This window comes from Fundulus heteroclitus, chromosome 10 (assembly GCF_011125445.2).
Source record: "Fundulus heteroclitus isolate FHET01 chromosome 10, MU-UCD_Fhet_4.1, whole genome shotgun sequence".
Lineage (NCBI taxonomy): Eukaryota > Metazoa > Chordata > Actinopteri > Cyprinodontiformes > Fundulidae > Fundulus > Fundulus heteroclitus.
The window spans coordinates 18,673,143-18,692,720 of record NC_046370.1 but is presented as its reverse complement, the minus strand read 5'-3'; the positions used below and the strand labels follow the sequence as shown (position 1 = coordinate 18,692,720).

At 38.2% G+C, this 19,578-nt stretch overlaps 1 protein-coding gene across 3 annotated transcripts; it reads left to right on the top strand.

Annotated features, from left to right (window-relative positions):
• The first annotated feature begins 6,556 nt into the window (after positions 1-6,556).
• Positions 6,557-19,578, top strand: LOC105936260 (homeobox protein Hox-A3). Of its 3 annotated transcripts, none has more exons than XM_021323814.2 (4): positions 6,557-6,642; positions 10,031-10,082; positions 11,011-11,356; positions 18,182-19,578. In XM_021323814.2, exons 3-4 carry the CDS (start codon positions 11,104-11,106, stop codon positions 18,763-18,765), a joined length of 837 nt encoding a protein of 278 aa, XP_021179489.2. In that variant the 5' UTR covers positions 6,557-6,642; positions 10,031-10,082; positions 11,011-11,103; the 3' UTR covers positions 18,766-19,578. The 3 variants fall into 3 exon arrangements, with proteins under 3 accessions (XP_021179489.2, XP_021179490.2, XP_035998070.1); XM_036142177.1 differs by lacking the exon at positions 6,557-6,642 and adding an exon at positions 7,721-7,793; XM_021323815.2 differs by lacking the exon at positions 10,031-10,082.

Below are 19,578 nucleotides of genomic sequence, written 5' to 3'. Positions count from 1 at the left end.
ACCTCTTCATTTATTTTATTTTATTTTTTTTACTAAACGTAGCTATGCTTTTATAATGCAACTTAAGTGAAAAAATCAGCTTTATTCAAATGAAAACGACTACTATAGCTGAGCAAATGTTTCAGTTGAATTTTAATCAAAATTCTTTGCTGGAGTTTGTTACCAAAAAGAAGCTGTTTACATTGTTACAATTGAATGCTTTTTGAGCACTACATTTACAAAGTTGATTACAATTTGCGTAGTTTTATTGTCTATTATTTTACCCTTCAATAAAATTTTTATAGTGCAGTTAAGGAACAATTAAAACCATGGTTTTCCAAACGCTTACTGTGTTTGTTCAGCAGAAAACAGTAAAGCTGTTTTGTTTCTTTTTTTTTTTAACTGGTGAAAACAAAATATATATTTTTTTTAGGAGATTTGGTCACTTATGTAGTTTCAGACATATTAAAATAAAGATCTACTTCTTGCTGCTTAAAACAGCCTCTTTGCTTTGCGCATGGATAAATATTTGTGGCTTCACATGTTGTCATTGTTTTTTTTTTTTGTTTTTTTTTTACACAGGCCTATAAAATAAAGTGCTTTATTTTTCACATCACAACATAATTAGGAGGAAAAACAAGCCTCTTTAGGGACAATCGAGCTGCCATGGAGCGAACTTGAGCGGATGATTTATGCCTTTCTGGGGAAGTCACCGAGCGGCCAAAGGTGAAGTCTCGGACAACTGCGAGCTGGACTCAGGCTGAAATCCCAGCCTGAACCCATCACGCATTGTCTACCTACCGATAATAAAACATAATGAAGGAAGTAGGAGACCATATTACCCAACTCATTTCAGGTAAAAAAAGAAAGGGGGAAAAAAAAGTTAAAATAGTGGTGGGCTATATATGAGTCCCAGACATTTTCCACATATTCATAACTATTAAGTGGCAATTTAGCCAGCGTAATGAGTATTGCATATTGATAGGGGTAATCTGTGCCCGGATCTCATGCATAATTCATTGCAGCCGGGATCATCGGCGGGTCAGGAGACGATAGACTGCAGCCACAGATGCGTCAGGAGGAGGAAGGAAGCGCGCTGCAGCCAGACTTTGCACTGTCACTGCTCCGAGCCTCAAGAGTGCTGACAAAAGGCTGTGTTTGCAGAAAAGAGCGTAGAATAGTTAGAGCTTCAAATATGTTTTTATGAGCCGTGACAAATTCAGCCCCTTGAAGACAAAAAAAAAAAAAAAAAAAACCTAAACAAGAAGTTGCGAGAAGATAATTAGTAAAAGCTTATTTTGTTTATTACGCTTTTCAGCAAATTGCATATTATTGTTGTTTTAAGCTTTGTTTACGCAATCATAACTGTTACCATTTCAACAGCTCCAAGTTTAGGTGCAGTCCAAAAATATACAGCAACCTACCCAAACACGTTTTTATTTATTTTGTTATTCCAAGATCCAAATACAGGAAAACGCTTTACGCCCAAGTTCGTTCTGAGTTATCAAAATTGAAATTACTTTTTAGTTTATTTACAAATGACGGTGATAAAGTAGACGGAACAAATGTCACCTTGCGCGTTTTTTTTTGGGGGGGGGGGGGGGGGGGGGGGTTTTATGTGCGCTGAAAATCTGTCTGCGTGTGTGTGTGTATATGTGTGTGTGTGACAGAGGGGAGCAGCGCTTTCTGCCGCCCTTTGCTGCCGGCGCTTGTAACGCGGCCGCTCCGCCAGCAGAGGGCGCCTCAGACCGGCTGGGCGGATGATGGATGAGTTTATTCCCCCTCCCTTCCAGGCCGGGCTCTCATCTGCGGGTTACCAAGCAAGCTGAGTGGTCTGTCGGTTACATCCTCGGGTTCAGTGGTTTATTTTAAAAGTGATAACCACTGCTATAACATTATGAGAAGAAGTTTGTAATATTGATATTTAATAATAATACAAAAGGAATGAATAGTAAAAATAAAGTGCTTGTAGAAAAGTGAAGGATTTAATTGCTTCAAATTGAATGTGCGTGGACAGAAAATAAGTCTAAATATACCATAAACAGTGGATTGATACAAAGTTGATGGATTGAAATACCGTTCCAAAGAGACATAAACAAATATTTAATTGAACAAAGATGTTATTTCAGATGAACATCAAAATGTTCAAACAGCCATACCCTTTGAACTACTGGAACCACTGGACTAAAGAAAAACATACACACAGCTTTGCTCAAGTACTCACACCCCTTCAACTGATTTGCCGTATTACAGCCACAGACGGCACTGTATTTATTTATGTGATGGATCAACAGATTGTAACACAACATTGTGAAGTGGAAGGGTATAAGAGTGCTTGTTTTTATTCTTCCAATAAAACCTGAAAAGCGTGGCATGCCTTTGTGCTCAGCCCATCGGAGCAACAACTGCGCATAGCCATCATTTACCGCAAACAGCTGAGTCTTTAGGTACATTCCTCTACCAGCAGAGGCAGAAACTTCTTCTTTCTTCTTAGACAGGGAGTGAACAGAAATGTTCAAGTCGTGCCACAGACTACCATTTGGATTTAGGTCCGGACTTTGACTGGGCCATTCTAACACAAGCAAATCCAGCTGTGTGTTTAGAAAAGAGAAAATCTGCCTCAATCAAACAGGTTGTCTTCATTGGCATGTTTTTAGCTCCATTTAATCCGACCAATCCTATTAACTCTTACAAGTTTAATGGACCCTGCTGCCTCCTCACAGCATGATACCGCCACCACCATGGTTCACAGTAAGGATTATCTGTTTTATCTGACACACCCAGCGTTTTGGCATTTAGACCAAAGAGTAATGGTCTTATGGGGCCAGGACACCTTTCTTTCACATTTGTGCTGCGCCACGTGGCTTTGAGGGAAACTGCAAACAGGACTTCTTATGGCGTTTTTTTCTGTGATGGCGTTCTTATTACCGCATTCCACCAAGGTCAGATTTGTGGAGAGCAAGGGTGATAGTTGTCCCAGTATGGGATCCTGTGTTACTAAGGGCAGTTTGGCTGCTGTCACTTTAAGGCAGGGGTCTGCAACCTGCGGCTCCAGGGACACAAGTGGCTCCTTGGACGTTCTAGTGGTTCTTAATAGCTTTGGCTAAAAATGATAAACAACCCACTGCCGTTCCTAAACAGAGATATAGTAATGTTTTTATTGAATAATTGCATTGAATTTCCACAACAGAATAATACCAAAAGAACCAGTAATCTTGTCTATTTTATTATTCTGTTGTTCTTGTCATTGGGTTGGAGAATATGTGCTTTCTCATACATAATTTTCAACAACTAACATCCTATAGGGAAAACAAAGTATCCATCCTCTGATTTTTTTTGATTTTTTATGTTTTCCTTTAATTGAAAACCTAGAAATGGAAATAAAACGGTGGTTGTTTATAAATGATAATACATTTCCTACAGCAGATATTTATCAAAACATCAAGTTTTTTCTAAATGTTATGTAACATTAGCGACTGATGGCAAAAAATGGTTCTTTGGATTATAAAAGATGCAGACCTGTCTCGGGTTGTAAGTGTCCACGTGCTGCTGAACTGTTCAAAGCTTGGGAAATTGTTTTATAACCTAACTCTGCTTTAAATTTCTCCACATGTAATGCTCTGATCTGTCTGCTGGGTTCCTTGGTCTTAATGGCGTTTACTTTTATACTTACTTTTATACTTTCTGATAAAGCTCATTCTCTGTTGCTTTAGATTAGAGTAGCTCGTTTTTGCATTGCTGTAAATTGTGTGCAACACTCTCTGTCTTTACCACTGTTACCGCTGCCCAAACTTTTATTCTTGTCTTATCTTATCTTATCTTATCTTATCTTATCTTATCTTATCTTATCTTATCTTATCTTATCTTATCTTATCTTATCTTATCTTATCTTATCTTATCTTATCTTATCTTATCTTATCTTATCTTATCTTATCTTATCTTATCTTATCTTACAGGTGGACTCTGTTTCTGTTTTGGACTCTATTTACTAATAGGGTGACCTTTGAAGGTAATTTGTTGTATTGCATTTTATTCGGGAGCATCAGGATTGCAAAATGGTACATCCAAATGAATGAAACGTTTTTCAGACTTTGTTAAAGAATGAAAACTGTGTATCATTTCCTCCCACTTCACAATTATGCTCTACTTTGGGCTGGTCCACCATATAAACGCTCAACATGATTTGAGTCCAAGGGGTATGAAAACATGTGAGCAAGTGATTGCTAGATTAACCAACACAACTGAAACAGAAGATTTTTGTAATAAAAAATCCTGATCAAAGCTTTTTAAGTGTTTATCATCGGATAAACTGTATTTGGCTACGTAGTAATGTATGAAATCATTCATTAATGCCTTATAAGGATTTACAGACTCTATAATTTACTAATGCTCAATAACTATGCTCTATGATTGTTTTTTTTTTACATAAAGCTTAGCTGTTTTACTTTTTGAACAGATTTTTTAATATTTACTTTATTTCAAAAACAACAACTTGGTTGTAAAGTACCTTTTACTAATTTGTAATTAGCAATAATAATGTCATATTTGATGTAAGGAAAGCAGAGGCGTAAGCTACAGAGTCATTCTAGTAGTTCTGTTCTATTATCAAATATGCATTATAGATTGTTAAATAATATTTTTAGCAGCTGATTGCGTGTATTAGGCACTTTATTGATTTTATATAATATTTCTAACCAGAGATTTTATTCATCAGCCTGTATTGATTAGTTGCCTTTGTTTTATTTAAAAGATTTGCGCAGATAACTTTTACACTGATCACTGTTTTAAGTCATTTGTAAATGGCTGAATAACAAGAAAATGATTTATATGTATTAAGTCCTTTATGTTTCAGTCTATGTCCTTTTGTATCAATTTGACCTCAACAGGTTTCCAGTTGAAACTTTATTGAAGTGTTCATATTTTAAGCATCAAATTTGTATATTACATTTCCCATTGTCTTATCTAACATGTTAATATGTTAGATCCATTAATTAACCATTTTTAACATTTCCAACTCCATGAAGTATGTTATATTAGTACATAACTAACGATTATGGCCCTAAAGTAAATGACATTTCCCACCCAAGATTAGCTTTTTGTGTGAATGCTAACCAATGCTTGATTAGCATTAATAACAAAGTTTTATAGTGTGTCCCTTTATTACATTTAATATAAAAAATGTCACCTGAAATTATTTTTCATTTGAATGCTTTGTTGATGAGTAAATACTATTTCAACATAATGTTAAACCATTTACTAATTCACACCTAATATTAATAACTGAGGATCATCGGTGTTATGGTTGTTCAGTAAAATAATCATAGGTAATATTGCAAAAGCTTTACTGATGACAAAATAACCTTATATCAGCAGAGTATATGTGTTAGAAGCGTAATTAATGCTTAACTAAGATTATAAGTGTCATATAGTGCTAGGTATTTTACTCACTCTTATTCAACCTTTCTAACCCAATTAGTTTTCTTATTGTTTCACATATGAATAAATTGATTTACCATTTCTAACTTAACATTATTTCGTGAAAGCTTTGCTGATGAATAGATACCATATATGGGCTCATAACTAATGCTTAATTAACTTTGTTTTTCTCCCTGTGTCCTGTTCTGGCAGGTTTGGTAAACAGCAGGGTGGGACTGGATGCCTTGTGGTGTCAGAGGCAAATTTGATCTATAAAAGGGAAAATTAGACGTCTCATAAGTAAATATTTACCTTCTATTGTAGGAATTTGGCTCCTTGTCAAACTTCATTGCAGATTCATAACATAAGATTATTTAAGCATTTATTGAAAAATTGTAAATTAAGCACTTAATTAATACTTAATTAACATGAATAACTGCAGTTTTGCTTTGAAGAGAAGTTATTTCAGAATGGGTGGTCAATATTCACCATGTCTGAATAAATAAATGGATAAATAATTAGACATATAAATCAATGGATAAATAAATAAACCAGTCAAAGAGATTTTTAACAACCTAACCTCTTAATCTATCCACAAAACAAACATAATATTGGCAGACGTGTTGACTTATAAGGTATCAAAGTTTACAGGCGGACATGACCATGTACCAGCTTGTAATTGGGATACATAACACAACTTCCTTCTTTCAGGCTCTCGCCAGCAAAGAGGCACTGTCACCTGTACACACCCTGTAGATCCGAATTTGTGTAAATATGAAAGGAGTCACAAATTCTCATCTTGGGGAGTATGCAGGCGATGACTCCTCGACTTCAGGAGAGGAAAATCGAACAAAGTTAACATCCAAGAAACTTTGACACACGTCCATTTGTGCCTCGGCAGCTTTTCTGATGAAAAACCTTGAGTTTATATGAACTAAGCTGTGGGCCATCAGTGGCGTCCCCCCCACCCCACCCCCCCACCCCTTTTCCCTCTCTCCTTTTCCTACGCCACATTGTTAGTGAATATGACATCTGGGATGGTTGCAGGGTGAGCCCTGAATGTAGTCATTGTTCAGCACATCATTTGTCACGTCCCCTCTGTCTGTGGCCGAGGAGGAGTTGCAGTTTGCAGGGTAAAATGTGAAGAGGAGCTCGACCAAACAGCTACAGCCCCAGTTGACTGGAAGCTGATCCTGTCCGGAGGAGAAGAAAAGAAGATGAGGAAAAAGAGGAGGATAGCAAGAAGGAGTAAGTTTGCAAACTATTTTGGAACTAATTCAGACACTGAAGTTACAATTTAGTTCAGAATGTGAATGTATTAAATGAATAGAACCAACATTTAATCTAAATAACCACATTGCGGGGAAAAAAATTGACAAAAACATAAGAATTGGCTGGTAAAGCAATTTAATGTAGCATCATATGTACTATTAATATTCTGAGATGTTATCCATGCACTTACAAATGCTGTTAAGCTGTTTAGTTGTTGCTTTTAAAGGCTCTGGAAACGAATCTGCACGTTGCTTGTTTATCAGTGCATCAGTTTATTTATTACCTTGCTCATGTTGTCGGTGGGAAATCGAGTTGCTGCCACTGTTGATTCAACTGTCTCTGGATTAATTCAGAGCAATGGATCGCCTGCGCCTGCAAACACGTGGTTCCTGCTGCTAACTGACAGGAGAGGCTGCGGAGAGCCGCATTTGTCAGCGGGCCCCCGCGCGCACGCTGGATGCAGGCTGGCGGAAAGTGCCCGTGTCTAACAAACGTCAGACATGCAGCCCTGCAAAGCAGTGAGGGGACGAGCCCAGGCACGCTGACTGATAACTACAGTCTGCAGGGCTTTGGACCTGTTTGTAGAGCCGGCCTAAGGCATAAAGGAACCCGGCTGCTGTTTTGGTACCCACAGGCCACGTCCCGAAAAATTCATCAGTTGAGCCTACATTTAAATTCCCTTTAAAGATCTCTTTAAAGCAAGTTCTTCAAAATGTATTTTTATAAATACAGTCATGGGTTGCTTATGAATCTGCTATTAGTGACTGTGCAAAAGCAGATCTTCATAGTTTAGGTTAGTCATGATAAGAGTTACAGTTTAATGACCCTATTCAATCATTTCTGATTGTTTCTGTGCTGGAGTCAGGGGCTGCCTCCAAAAAGTTTTAATGGGGGAGGCCACATGTGGGCCACCACTAATCAGATAGCACGCCGGATGCATAAAAATACCCCCAAAAGACACCATCAATAACAATATAATATATACACATTCAATTTTAGTTTCATAACTAGATGAATGTTTCTAAGCCCTGTCTTCTACTATTGTCTCTGGCTTGGGGTGGGGGTGGGGGGCACCCACTGACCCCCTTTTGGTGCTGCCTCTGGCTGGAGTCACTCTGGAACTGCAGGTATGTCACAGAAACAGCATTTTCTCCGCAATTTATTCACTGCTATTTATTTAATAATGCATGTGAAGCGAAGAAAGCAAATGACAAACAAATCACTATTATAACAATATTTATAGGCTTGCTAATGTATCTCGAAACATGATACATGTTGCATAGACACTTTAAAAGGGATAATAATAATAAACAGATTCTGCTTTGCCCCCCCCCCCTCAATACGATTTTGAAGCAGCTCTGCTGTTATTTATGTGAATAACAGCAATAGCAGCGTTTACTTGCGGGTCCCATGTTAGAAGGAAACGGGGTGAAAACGGGCCTCAGAGGGGATTGTCCATGCACACCATGGACCCATGTGAGTTGACTGTTTAGGTTTGATGCAGGATAACTTGGGATTAAAAAGTGGGACCCATACCTATGGGTCCTAGATGTGTGGCGCATCTTGAACCCATTTGAGGAGCATGTTAAAACCTACATGGAGAGTCTAACTTGAGTTTAGCCAACACAGATGGGTTCCACACAAGTCGCTAATTGTGAGCCAAGGCAAATCTAGTAGCCACTCATCCAGACCACCAGAATCCATATGCACCCCCCCCCCTCCTCATCACCACCACCACATATACATGTTGACTGTGTATTTACACAGAATCAGATCAGCACATTTGCACCTCCACCACTGCGCCACCAGCCTCCACCTCCTCCCATACATCAGCAGGCGGTTTATTTTCCTAAACAGCGCACTCATTGCTGATTTTCTTTCCGTTTTTATAGCAGCTTTTATGGGCCATCAGCAAGACGTATGGTTTTATTGACCAGTTTGGCGGCGAACACGTGTTTCCCGCGGTGCGTTCGCGATGCATTTCAGGCAAACACGTTTCATTCTGATTTTTTTTTTTTTTGGAGTTTAATGCTTTAGGATTAAATCAGGACAACAAGCTGATCTTTGCCTTCATGAGCGTTTAAAGGAATGGCGCCGTGGCCTGAGTTTAATCTTTTTCTATTAAGTGCCATAAACGACTAACTGAACTGGAAACGTGACGCGGGGTGCAATCGTTTAAATTACGACATTCCTTGCAAATCTTGTATAATGAGTTATTGTGGTATTTTTTTTTTTGCTATCTTAATTCTTATTCACTCTTAACTGCAAGCGTTCAATTGTGCCATGTTTTTTAATTATTACTCGTCGCCGTAAAATATTACCATCAGTAATAAACAAATATATTATAATAATAATATTTTAAAAAGCCGCAATCTTTTTGCAGCCAATACCAAATGCGTGTATGTGGCTGTTGGCGCCGCGTTGCTCTTCTGTTTGATCATTTTTTGCTTCAGAGATCAAAGGCGCCAATTTGCATTAATTAACGCTATTTGGTTAAATATTACCTCCAGGATGCGGCTAAAGCGACGGAGCAAAAAAAAAAAAAGAAAGAAAAAGAAGTAAAGATGCAGAGGATCAAAGCAGCGCCCATCGATCCGCTGCAGCAGCCGGACTGTCACCGTGGAGAGCCAGATCAGCAGCACCATTACGCCATCAACTTTCTAATGGACGCCGTCTCTGCTCTGTCTCCACCTTAGTGCTTTGAAATGGGCCCATCTGATCGCTAATTTAAATTAGGGGATGAGGAGGGGGGAAAAAGAAAGGGGGCTCGTTGTGGGGAGCGCTTCTCTCGGCTTCGGCCTCGAGCGGGACGCGGCGCAGCATGTTAAAAAAAAAAATCACATAGCTATAACTAAATTCAGCAACTAAATTCCTTATATAATGAGTGCATTTTAAAGGGTAAATCATTTTAGATCAGCAATAAAAAAAGATACTTCAGGTGTTCCTTCCTCTCTCCCCTTTTTTTTTTTTGCTGTCCGTGTCAAAATTGTTATAAAAATTCTATATATATATATATATATATATATATATATATATATATATATAAAAATAAGATTAAAAAAAGGCTTTCTGATCTTAACTTTATCGCAGGGCCATTGCCATATGAGCTGAGCCTGCATGATCAGCAGAAAGCGCTTCTGTTTTTCCGCGCACACACACGCACACAGATCCACGCACACACACCCACGCAGTGTGCAGATTAACAGCGCACGCAGGGCGGTCTGAGCAGCAGAAAGAAAAGCCTTGTCCACTCTGCTGCTTCTTCACCCCACATCCACCTGCACCTCTTTCTCCGCTCGGGTTTGTCCTAATTATTTTTTATTTATTTTTGGTCTTTTTTTTTTTTTAAACCCCGCTCCTGAAGGTGTGAGGAGTCCTGCGTGTTTTTGTTTCCTGCGCCGGAATGAGCGCTGAAGGTAAGGCAGCCGAGCTGTTGTGCCTGGGTTATGTGTCTTTATGATTTACGAGCCTGACTCCAACCGCGGTTCAACCAGAGTTCATAAAGCTGCATGCCTCCAGACTTTATCCTCTCTCTCACTCCCTCACTGCGTTTTCTTCTCCTCTTGCTGGAAATAATCAGGTTTTGTTTAATTTCGGAAGAAGATTGAATTTATTTCTTTTTTTTCTCCCCTCCTTTTTTTTCTTCTTTTCTTTGAGACGCCGCAGAAAAGATGGATTTTTATTTCGGTTCGGGGCACAAACCGTGCAGCTTCTGCAGCACAGTAGACATTTGTATGATTTTGCATTTGATGGATGGGTTTTTCAGTAGATTGTGATATCACATTTAATTTTTCCCCTTTGCAAACAGAGCTCTTTAGCAGAACAAAGGCTGTTATTTCTAAGGCCTAATGCAATGTCAGAAAACACCATGGAGAACACTAGAAAGCCTCGCTGATTTTTTTTAACAGAATTTCTATAGCTAAGTTATATATATTTTTTGCCATTCTTCCCATTTTTAATGTACAGTAACACAAAAGCACGCATTCAAGAAAACAAATACAGTTTTCAGCTTGGAATCTTTTTTGTGTGTGTGTGTGTGTGTGTTTTACATTTTTTAAATTTTTAGCAATTTAAATTAAAACTGTCTCCCACTTGAACCCGGAATTTAAAAGAATGAATAAACATGAAAATATCTACTTAATGAATTGCAAAATAAAAGAGGTTTTCCCCCCATTTACCCCATTATTTTTTTTATATTTGTGTTTTTTTTCCACCAAAGTCCTCATTTTGCCTCTCAGCCCTGCATGCCATTCATGTCAGCTTACTATTGAGTTGATAAGATGGATCATTTAATCTCCTCCCTGATTCAGTCTCTCTTTTCTTCTCCCTCCTGGATCCTCTCAGGCCTGAAGCCTTCAGCTCTCTGGAAACCTGCCATGTGACATTTGGCTGCCAGCTCTGCGCCAGAAGGTCAAAGGGGGCCACGGTGCACATTTCATGGAAATGCAGAGCAACACCCACCGCCATAGCGGCAGCCATCCTCCCGGATTCTTCGGCGAGCCTTTGGATGGTCCCTCTGGGTTCGGGGGCTCTCATCAAGCCCCGGCCCACCGTCAACTGGAGGAGATGCTTGAGCTTCCGCGAAGGTCCAAATCGCAAAGCCCCAATAAGTTTGCAGGGAGCAAAAAGGTTTTCCCTTGGATGAAAGAGTCCAGACCCTGCAATCAGAAGCCCAACAAAGGTGTCGCAGGTCGGTATGGCAAAAAGACAGTAATTGGTTAAAAAATGCCTTTTCCCCAATTACGTTATAAAAGAACATTAAGATTATTTCAACTTAGGTTGTAAAAATGCTTTAGTAACAAATTCCATCTAAGGGTTTTATTCAGAATTTAACAGAAAATATTAATTCAGACGTTTTAGTTATTCAATTTGTCTTGTGTGATGTCCAACACAGAACTGTAAAGTATTATTTCTGTTGTATTGTGACTGTAAACCTAAAACAAATTTAGAATTGCCACAAGACTGGCTGAGACATTTCCTGGAGCAACAGTTTAAGTTTCAACCCTGATTTAACTGAAGCAACGGCACAATTTAGACAGGCTAAGGTCAACTTGCTGAGCTTCTTAACCATAATTTTATTACAATTTCTAAAGATAAATGAGGGCCATTTGAGGGCTCTGGACGGATTCTCTGCAGCCACTGATTGCTTTTCAAGAATAAAATAAATTTGGTTTGTGGTGGATGCAGATGGAAAATTATTACTAACAAGACAGACATGCTAAGCTCTTTTTAAGTTTTGGATCTACAATGATCTACAAAGCCAGCCCTTTCATAAAAAAAAACTACTTTATTTGTAATTTAAATATTTAATTCTTTATTGTTTAGACATGACAATGTTGGCCTACAAGACAAAAGGTTTGGATACCACTGATCTCCAGCCATACAGCTTTATCTAAAACACTTGAAACATATAGTTTTGACACCTTTATGCATTTAATACCACTTACATCGCAGTGAGTGATGCTTATGTACATTCCCAACACTCATCTGGCTATTTCTCTTTGTCTGTATTCTTCATCCTCAGTCATTCTGATAAGACAAACTGTTCATTGCCAACTTTAATTAACAAAAGTTGTATGACAATTAGCATACATTTGATTTGCAAAGACGTTTAAGTAGAAATGTATTTAAATTTCAATCAAATTCTAACATGTAGTTAGTCAAAAAATGTTTCAAGATCTATTTTTTTTTAAAAAACCACTGTGCACATCTGACTTGTTTTCCCATGTGAAACAGAATGAAATCAACAAGGTGGTAACTAAACCTTTGCTCTGATAACAAAACTAAGATGCACTCCTCATTACTATCTGTATCATGCTTAAGAAGCTCAGTTTGTCAGCAAGTGTGACTTTAGAATGCAAAATACCATTATCATTAAACTGGTTAGAGTTGGATACAAACTTATTAAATCGATTCTAAAAAAAAAAAAAAAAGGTGGGGATGCACAAACATTAGTCTAATAGCTACAGCTCAGATCTATTAATAAGTAGCAACAACAGCCTCAGGTTCAGGCCCTGTTTATACCACAACCATCCATTAAAAATTTGATTTTTCTCAGTTTCTGTTAAAACATGGACATGACAATGTTCTAATAACAATCTCCTTTGACACGGCGACAGTAGATGTGAAAACTTTGTGATTTCCTCACCGAGCCATAGTACATGTTATGTTCTTTGAAATTCACAATGCACATATTTTTTTACATACTTGTTAAAACTGTCACCATGTCCTCACAGTAAAATGAGAGACAGATTATCTGTAAAAAAAAATAAAAAAAAATAAAAAAATAATCAAGCTTCTCTGGATCCCTTCCTGTGGTTCTACTGGCAAAAGCTGAAAATACACCGCTCCCGGACAGAAACAACCAATCAGAGCCAGGGGGAATGTCTGGCTCTGATTGGTTGTTAGCAGTGTCAATCACTCTTGTGTACCGTGCTGCTCACACACCCTCCCCCTTAAGACGATATCATCATTCAAGCTCAAGATTGCCAGAAGGCTGCAGCTTTGTGGAGAATAAGTGGAGAAAAACAACCTGCTTCACAGGAAATGTCTGGAGTAGCATCTGCTAACAAAACAAGGACAGGTAAACATTGGAGCAGCAGGGCAGGCTCCGTTGTGGGGGAGGAGCTGTAGGGGGAGGGCTGCAGCACAGCAGGGAGCAAGGGGGAGGGACCTGTAAGGTGAGCTTGTTCAAAGTCCATGTTTTCTCAAAATTCCTTACTGCAGCTTTAATGCTGCCAGAACTGGCAAACATTCAATAAAGTTTTCCTTTGGGCAGACGATGAGGTTCAACTGTAGCTCGAGGTGACTGAAATGTAGCTGTGCCCAGCTGTAGGTATATATTCACAAGAGTCAGCAGCAAAAACAGTACTTCGCTATTCCCCCTTGTTGATATTGTCTCCTATTGTGGTTTTTAAACTGTAGGCAGTTGTTATGTTGCGCGTGTGTGCATTCATTTCTACTGAATTCTGTCATACTGCGCATGAGCCAGGGATTCCCTCTAAGAAAACTGTAGTTCACCATTCATTGGCAATGACTGTCTCGTGGCTAAAGCCTCAAGAACCCAGAAATTAGTTCTTGTTCTCAAGGTGGCAAGAACAAGAAAAAAGTAAATTTTGTCTCTGAGTATTGAGAAACTCGGCTGAAGAACTCCTGGAAAGTCTTACCCACTATATTACACCTGCGCTAAGATTGTGGAAATTTGACGGACAACACCCCAATGGCAGGCTTATAATATGCCAGGCTTATAATATGGTGGGGGAAACCCTGAGTTGTCAGACACCCTGAGAGAAGTTTTGTTGAGCACAACCAGCGAGAACGAAATTATCTCATTTTGTTCTCGCAGCTGTGGAAGCGAGAGCAAACTTCTCGTTTCTTTCTGCGTATTTAACAGCCTTAAGAAGTGCAGTGTATTGTTTTTATATCCCCATTAGCATCAGCAGCAAGCGGCATCTGCTAATCTTTGCTAGCACGTTTGACTTTAGCATGCTAAATAGCGCTTTTGCTAAGTTAAAGCTGGATGCCACATTTTTAAGTCTGCTCAAACAAGAGAGAACCTACTGAAAAATCTCAAAACATGTTCTTCAGTTATCCTGATTGTGATTTACTTATGAATGATTTACTTATTTACTCTTTGTTCTGATATATATATATATATATATATATATATATATATATATATATATATATATATATATATATATATAAAATGTATTTATTTATTTTATTTTATTTCTTTCTCTGCCCTAGATTAATCAAAACAAGGAATATTAGAGAAAATAAAGTATTAATGCAAATCAGACGACAACGGCCAATATTAAGATTTCTTTTTTGGTGTGTTTATTTTACTTTTGTTGTTGTTATTTGTTCTCCTATCTGATTGATGATTTATTATTTTGTAGATCAGCACCTCTGTTTGTTAAGAACAGGCTAACTAATCATCATAGTTAAAATCTAATCAAACTGTTTAAGGGGGATTGTTTCCAAAAACCAAGTAGGCCCTACCCGATGTTAATAAAATTTTATCGTAATTGAACATTACAATTACAAACTATTTTCGACTAAAATTTAAAACAATATTACAGGTTAATAGTTAATACCCTATTATAGTAAAATGAACAGCACATTCTACAGTTGAAATATGGAAAAGATTTACATGTCACCGATAACCGAGACAATTTCTATTTCACAAACAATTTATTATGCCTTAGTCACAAATAAATCTTTATTTTTATAGTGTTTTTTACACCAGAGTGCACCCTAGATAACCAAAAGTATCTTAATAATAAGTTACAATTTAACCTGATTTGTTTAGCAAAAAAGTGGAAAAGGTGTTTTTTAGCTGTTAAAATGGCATAGTTTCTACTCATAAGAACATAAATATACCCAAACAAAACCTATACAAATTGTTACATCTATTTATATTTTATGTAGCTTGTTTTATTACCGTAGAAATCTATTAAAAAAGATTTATTTTCATTTTGTATCTTCTTAACAAGCTATAAAGTTAATTTTGTGTCCTGTTGTTAAGGTTCAGGTGATAAGTGGGTTATACATTAGGCTGCAATGAGGCATATAAAGAAGGGGGCGCTTAGACATTAGGTTGAGGGAAATATTTTGACTTTAATGAGAGGGAATTACATCAAAGTAATAACAGCAAGCACGCAAACAAAAAAAATCAAAAATAGCAATAATAATAATAATAATAATAATAATCAATTAGCAATTAGCAATCATTCATTCATTCATTCAATGATTAAGCCTAATTCTGACATGCATTATCATGCTTAAGAAAGGGTAAGCTTTTTTTTTGTTATGTTTTTTGTTGTTTATATAAATGTTGCATGACAAAACAGAATTAGAATGTGTGAAAAACGGTGACAAAAATCATAGTGGCTTTCAGTATCAACTAAACTCTGGTCCTTTGGCCCACTTGGATTTTAAATTCCACAAAATGGCTAACAAACAGCCTTGTATCACATTAGGAGTTATCCCCCCATCCTCTGTTAAAGTTCTTTATTCTAGGCTACTCTTATTAAGCCTTGTTTGTAGAGAAGGAGAAATAACAACAGCTGGGGTGACTCGCAGTGACACAATGGGACCACTCTGAATCTTAGTCAGGAGCAGAGCCTGCCTAAAGCACACGCAAACTTAGCAGCTGCGTAGAGTCCTCAAACCAACAGAGGGCCACCAGGAGCACCAGCTTCCTCACCAAAGTCATGTGTTCTAATATTCCTTTTTATTTGGTGATTAGTAATTATCTTGTAAAAAAAAAAAACATCTGCTCCTTAATATTCATAAGTTACAATATGTAAATCAGTGTTGTCAGAGCTTTCTACATATTGAAATGACATAAACTTCAAAAGTAAGGACAAACAACGTATCCCAAAATAAGAAAAATCTTTGACTTTCCATATATTTTCAAAGGACAAAACAGAGGTTGAGGTGGATTCTGTTTGATAATTTCTTTCATCTGCTAAGCCAATATTGACTTCTGAACCATAGACGCCACCACAGAACTTGTGCACAAAGTAAAAAACTAAAACAAAACATTTGGCATACTTAATCCCAAATGTGCACGTGCTACAGAGTACACATAAATAAATGTTTTATTTGCCATTGCATAAAAAGCGGGATGTCAAAAATGATTTCCTCCCTCTTCAATAATCAACGGAAAGGTTCATCCTCAGTATTAGGTTTCATAGTATTTTGGCACTTTGGCAACGGACTCTGGCTGGGTCACTCCAAAACATTAATATTACTTCCAGTCAGAAGAAACATGTTAGTAAAAATAGAAGATTACTTTAATGGGCGTGAATCATTTTGGGCTTAAGTGAATGTGATACGCATTCATAATTAATGTGATATAATGCCTGTTTTTTTTTCCTGTGGCTAACTATACTTATGTCTAATCTATTATGCCGAAATGTTTGAACATGATGATGTCCTCTATTTGTGAAGTGAGATTGTGGAATGCATCAAGCACGGCTCTTAAGCAATGTTCTGGTTTGAAGTAGTTAAAAAGCTTAACAAATATATGGGTTTGACAAGGTATGGGGATTAAAAAAGAGGTTTGACCGGATAGTAACACAAAACATGTAATTGTACATGTGTTTATAAATGTATGTATGTACATATTAGCGGTTTTGATCCTGTCTCTATCTAAACTGTCCCTAATTCTAAAGGAGCTATAAGTAATTTCTGGAGCATGTAACAGAGTAATTTCCCCCTGAGATCATTAAAGTATATCTGAATCTGAATCTGAATATTGTCACCTTGAGGCTCAAATCAGTACAACAGCTTGCCAATAACAATCTAATATGCCATTTTTAAACAATGTGTTGCTGTTGTAAATTTTTACTTGCGAAGGACAGATTTAGGATATTACATTTCATTTCTATTTCTGGTCCGCTTCTCTTACTGGTTTCCATGTTTGCCGGCTGCTGCTCTTTTGCCAACATAAAATACCAAACGCTGCGCTCTGTGTTTGGAACCCAGGGAACTCTTATATGATTGGCTCAGGGACCAGGAAGTAAACACGGACTACAATCTGAACCGAAGTAGTTCTGGACCATACCTCTAGGTTTGAAAGGAGAAAAATGTGACTAAGACATTGTTGATGGAGAGGACTGATTATTTATAGGGACTCTTACTTCCATCCCAGGTGACAAATGAAAATGATTTAGGTTGATTTTACATTGAATATCTTACTTATAGCTCCTTTAAAAAAAAAGCATTGAAAAGGGTCCCTTTTCATGTTTTCACAAACAAAGTTTGCGTACTTTTCAATCTATATTTTAAATCATCAAGTTTCAAAGTTAAATAATCCAATCCAGGTCTGACCATTTTGTAACAATTAGGAATCTTTGAACCAGATGCCAATTTCTGCATCATTAGCCAGCCAGCCGGCATTATTTCTTATAACAATTACACCGTGCACGACACAGGAGGTGATCATTCATGACTGGAAAATCAAGGCGCATCTCAAAAGAAAGAACACCGTCACTGTTAGAACCTGTCAAGATAATAGTCATTCCATTTTATTAGTTATTTTTATTATTAATTTGTTATTTTTGATTACAGATGTTTAAATAAAAGATGTATCTATTCATTGCACATCCAATAGATAACCTTTTTTGTTTTCAAGCACTACTGCCGCCCTGTGAAGAAGTGGCGCCCTGGACTCCTGGCCATATTGTCCAAAAATGCAAAATTATAACGTGTTAAAATAAGTATTTCTATTCTTTTATTTCAGGTTTTAGAATAAAACATTTATTCATTCATGATGCAACTATGCCCACATCAAAAACCACCACTATTTTAACATGTAGGGAGGATATTTCTACCTTATTTATTCTGTTCGATTTCAAATAAAGCAATCATTAATAGGTGATATTAAGAGGATATTAGTTATTAACCTGAGGCCCTTGTCTCAGACTCTGTTAAGGACCACATCGAGCCCAGGTGAGGAAGATCTAACGCTGCTGTCAACTGGACTTCTCATATTTCTCTGCAGACTGCAGCGAGAAGTGCCCGAGCTCGACCCAGGCCTCCAAGCGCACGCGCACCGCGTACACGAGCGCGCAACTGGTGGAGCTGGAGAAGGAGTTCCACTTCAGCCGCTACCTGTGCAGGCCGCGGAGGGTGGAGATGGCCAGCCTGCTCAACCTGAACGAGAGGCAGATCAAGATCTGGTTCCAGAACCGGAGGATGAAGCAGAAGAAGGACCAAAGAGTGCAGGGCCTGACCACGACAAGCGCCAGCTCCTGCTCTCCTCCGTCCTCCCCCTCCGCGGCGGGCAGCCCCACTCTGGCGAGCCTGGGTTATGTCCATCTGGGTGCTGATTACCAGCCGGCCTCCCCTCCGCTCAAACAACAGCGGCAGCCCCAGCACGCTTACCCGGTAGAATACTCCAAATATGCAGCCCCGAACCTCACGCACGAACCGCACTTCGACGCCGCGCAATACGGCGCGCAGGCCAGCACCCCGCACGCAGCAGACGCGACCCTGGGATTGGATGATCACGGCGGCTCGTACTTCTTGCAGGGCTGCGCACCTCAGGACAGAATCATGCGAGCTCCAAAACTGACTCATCTCTAGGATCCAGCACATCCGCATGCACACTTATTCATGGGGATAAAGAAATTAGGATTTATTTATAATTGGCATATTCGGTTTTATATTTTATGCATGCGTCTTTTAGCTTTATTTAGACCACCACGAACAGCTCAGGTAAAAACACAAATCAATTTAACTTGGTATCGAGGCAATTAAATAGGAGAAACGCTTCTCTAAATGGCAGATCTTATGTTTTTAGTGAACGTCTCCTTAGGACCCCATAATCTCCTGCTTAACGGCAGCGCCCGTTTAAGGAGATCCTCACATTATTATAACTTGCAAACAGGGTAGAGAAGAGAGGAGTAAGAGCCACCCTCTTTGGCTCTTGCGCGGGCCTTTGTTTCTGGAATGGCTTAAAATGGACCAAACAAGCTGTCAGCGTTTAAAAAGGAGTCGTGATGGATCACTGAATTCACTGCGCTGACTGTTTCAGGGTCCGGGCCTCATTCACACTCGGTCCTGCAAGTCTGGCAAACACGAAAATGTAGATCCGGATTCCAGAGGTAAAATAAATAAATAAAAATAGAGCAACTTCTCGACTAAATAGCAAATAAGAAAGAAAAAAATAAACACACTACATTCCTTCAAAAATAAATAAAGAAAGAAACAAAAGGAAAAGCTTAAATTAGTGCATTGGAAACACAGAATTAATATGTGTAACCAGACCAGACAATCAGGTCTCACCCTCCCAACCCACCAGACAGTAAGACATCCACAGTTTGACATACAATTGCATGGAGGCAGAAAGTTTTATTTATTTATTTATTTATTTATTTATTTATTTATTTATTTATT

Bases quoted from the DNA above. Each gene is read 5' to 3' on its own strand.
- LOC105936260 (XM_021323815.2), top strand. From the start codon at position 11,104: ATGGAAATGCAGAGCAACACCCACCGCCATAGCGGCAGCCATCCTCCC. The intron at 11,357-18,181 runs GTCGGTATGGCA...ATTTCTCTGCAG, and splicing joins GCCCAACAAAGGTGTCGCAG to ACTGCAGCGAGAAGTGCCCG.